The 2,926-nt window shown below is 62.3% G+C and overlaps 1 protein-coding gene across 1 annotated transcript in view; it reads left to right on the top strand.

Annotated features, from left to right (window-relative positions):
• LOC113216794 (hairy/enhancer-of-split related with YRPW motif protein) overlaps positions 1 to 2,924 on the top strand; it is a gene marked incomplete at both ends in the record, with an annotated part of 17,898 nt that extends 14,974 nt beyond the window's left edge. The window contains one exon of the mRNA XM_052264316.1: positions 2,323 to 2,924. Coding sequence (XP_052120276.1) covers positions 2,323 to 2,924 — 602 coding nt within the window. The remainder of the gene's footprint in view (positions 1 to 2,322) is intronic.
• Positions 2,925 to 2,926: the final 2 nt, after the last annotated feature.

Below are 2,926 nucleotides of genomic sequence, written 5' to 3'. Positions count from 1 at the left end.
GGAGCCGGGAGGTCGCGCACCTCAGACCTCGCCTCCCCCATGCCCTCACGGCGCGGCGGGCTTTGTCCGAAAGAGAACAATGCGGTGTGGGCCGGACTCACAAAGCCCCGTGAGCGCACCGGGCCCGCAGGGATGGGGTGGGGTGGGGGTGGGGGGTGCAGTTTGAACACGCCGCGTAAAAGTCAGAAATAGCAGGACATTTTTGCGGGAGAGGTCTCTGGAAACTTTCGCCCCGGCAGTATGGCAAGCGTGCAGGAGCTGCGATGTGTAGTTTTTGGAGAGGACTCGAACCTTCCCTTTCCCCCTCGCTACCCCATCGCTCCAGTGCAGGCGTGGGAAAGACAGCCCGGATAGCCCGACCAACCCTTCCGCTTCTACTGGTCAGGGAGTCAGTAGTGTCTTCCGGCTCGCTTTTTTTTTCGACGAAGGTAAAGGGGTGCGCTTGCGCTGCTGCTGCCAGGAAGGCGGACGAGCATGCAGAGGGGAGGAGTAGCCCGGGGGCGGGCGGGCCGGGTGGTCGAGTTAGGGGGCCATAGGGGGCGCGGGCCGGAAGACCTCTAGGAGGGCAGTGGGGCAGCTGCACCCGCAGCACCCACGTGTGTGTGTCTGTCTACGACATGATCAATTTCGCCTTTCATTTTCATTTTTCTACACAGTAGCGCTGGTATGGCATGTAGCCATGGGGTTGGCAAGAGTCAGCGCGTCAGCTGGTGGTGGCGGTTATCACCCTTAATTTCCTAAAGGTGCGCCACACACTACCGCAGCCGCCCTCTCTTCTTCTCTTTTCTGTCGCCCATTCTTTTCACGAATATAATAATAATAAGGGATGGAGCCCGTGCACTCGGGACATTGTGCAGCAATGCGTCCCATAGGGAAGGGTGTCGGGAAAAGGAGGGGGAGGAAGGGGCGGCGCTGGTGAGCCGGCGAGAGGGGGGGCCAAGGAGGACCCCTCTGGCCAGCTGCAGCCCAGCTCCCAAAGGGGTTAGGCCGAGACTGACCGGCGTCCATCTGCCGCCCGCCCGCCCGCCAGCCGTTTCCTCTGTTCAATGCAGCAGGAGGCATTCGGCATTCGCGCGCTCCGAGCGAGCCTTGTGAAATCACTGTTTATTATTTGCCTACATTCCATGGAATCGGATCGGATCGGCCTGTGGGGCGGGTGGTGTGGACCGCGTGGGAGCGCAGGCGCTGACCCCCCCCCCCCTCCCTCTGCCGGCCCCCTCTTGTCAGCACCCCTTCCCTGTACCCTTCCCACCGTAGCCGAGGTTTCTTTTTATATACAATAATCCATATTTTTTTTATCATTATTCCCACATACTCTCCCACCCAGGCACCCATTACACCGCGCAGTACCAGGCCAGTGCGCTCCCCACCCTCCTCGCCCTCCCCCCTCGTCCTCCCCTCTCGCGGCTGGTTATTGCTTCAATGAGGGAGTGTGTGACTCCTCCGCCGTCATTCCCCCTCACCATTTGCATATTGTTAATCATCTTTTCAGTTGTGACGGCCGGCCGAGAGGAGGAGCTCCCACGACAAATATCTCACCCAAAATAGAGCACTCTGGCCCCTCTTTGCTTTCTCTGCCCCGATCTTCCGCACTTCCTTATTCTCTCTCCCCTCTCTCTAATATCTGTCCGCCGGTACGAACCAAACTTCCGGAACGTCATACAAACGTGCCTCGGCGGCTCAGCAATTACACTCTGTACTCTTCGCCCCTCCCTCCGTTCCTTTGGTCCGCGTCCGGGAGCGTGAGGGCAGCCAGGGCGTCTTCCTGAATCTTTCCTTGCGGCCGACCCCCGCCCCGACACACACAACCCTACCGCGCTCGCCCTGCGCCATTGTACAGCCCAGTTCAATCCCCCTCCCCCCCTCTCTCTCTCTCTTTCACACACACAAACATACTCATACATGCTGCTCGGTCAGCGGCATCGGTCCAACCCCCACGCACCAGAAGCCGACCCCGCGCGCACACACACATGCACACACGTGGCTGTGTGTGTTGGCACGGTGCTCAAGATCGCCCAGCCCTCCCCTCCCCTCTCCTCTAGCAGACGACCGTTGAGTTTCTTTACACCGCGCTGCTGGCGCGCGCGCACGCCGGCCCGCAGCTGGGGCTGCTTCGGCTGCTTCGGCGTTCCACGCGGCCGCGCGCGTCCTGTACTGTACTGGAAAAAGGAGTGTGTGGAGGAGGGGGAGAGGGGTGGGGGTGACTAATGTCCAAACGGACGACGATAGTGTATCTTAGGCAGGGTCTTTCTTATTCGCCGAAGAAAAAAAATTATTGTTGTGGGATGCAACCCTAACAACCCCCTGCTTTTCTTGTTTCAGGCATGGACGCTCTTGCATACGACCCGCAGCGCTTCGCCATGGACTACCACAACATTGGGTTCCGGGAGTGCGCGGCCGAGGTGGCCCGCTACCTGGTGACCGTGGAGGGGCTGGACATCCAAGACCCGCTGCGGCTGCGGCTCATGTCGCACCTGCAGTGCTTCGCGGCGCAGCGGGAGCTCGCCTCCAAGCAGGCCGCCACGGCGGCGACCTGGTCGTACGGAGCGCCACCCACCGCGACCGCCACGACCCCTGGAGGCTACGGCACCCCGTCGGCCACCACGCTCAGCCCGGCCACCCCGGCCACCCCGGCCACCCCGCTCAACGGCGCCGGCCACACCTTCCCGACGCCGCCCAGCTCGGGGCACTCCGGCCACCATCTCCTCGACAACTCGCCCACTAACTCGTCGTCGACGGCGTCCTCCGCCCACGGCGGCCACCACTACGAGCAGCAGACGCCCACCTCGTGCGAGCAGACGCCCACGTCCACGTCCTCGCGCCATGCGTCCGCCTCGCCACTGACGCCCCTCGTCTCCTCCGGCTACCCGCCCACCTCGCCCAGCCACCCGGGCCACCCGTACTACACGAGCCAGTACCCCTACCA

The sequence above is a fragment of the Frankliniella occidentalis genome, unplaced genomic scaffold (assembly GCF_000697945.3).
Source record: "Frankliniella occidentalis isolate FOCC.00 unplaced genomic scaffold, Focc_3.1 Scaffold18, whole genome shotgun sequence".
NCBI classification, from domain to species: domain Eukaryota; kingdom Metazoa; phylum Arthropoda; class Insecta; order Thysanoptera; family Thripidae; genus Frankliniella; species Frankliniella occidentalis.
Note: the sequence above shows the minus strand (reverse complement) of the source record. Positions and strands in the feature narration are given on the sequence as shown.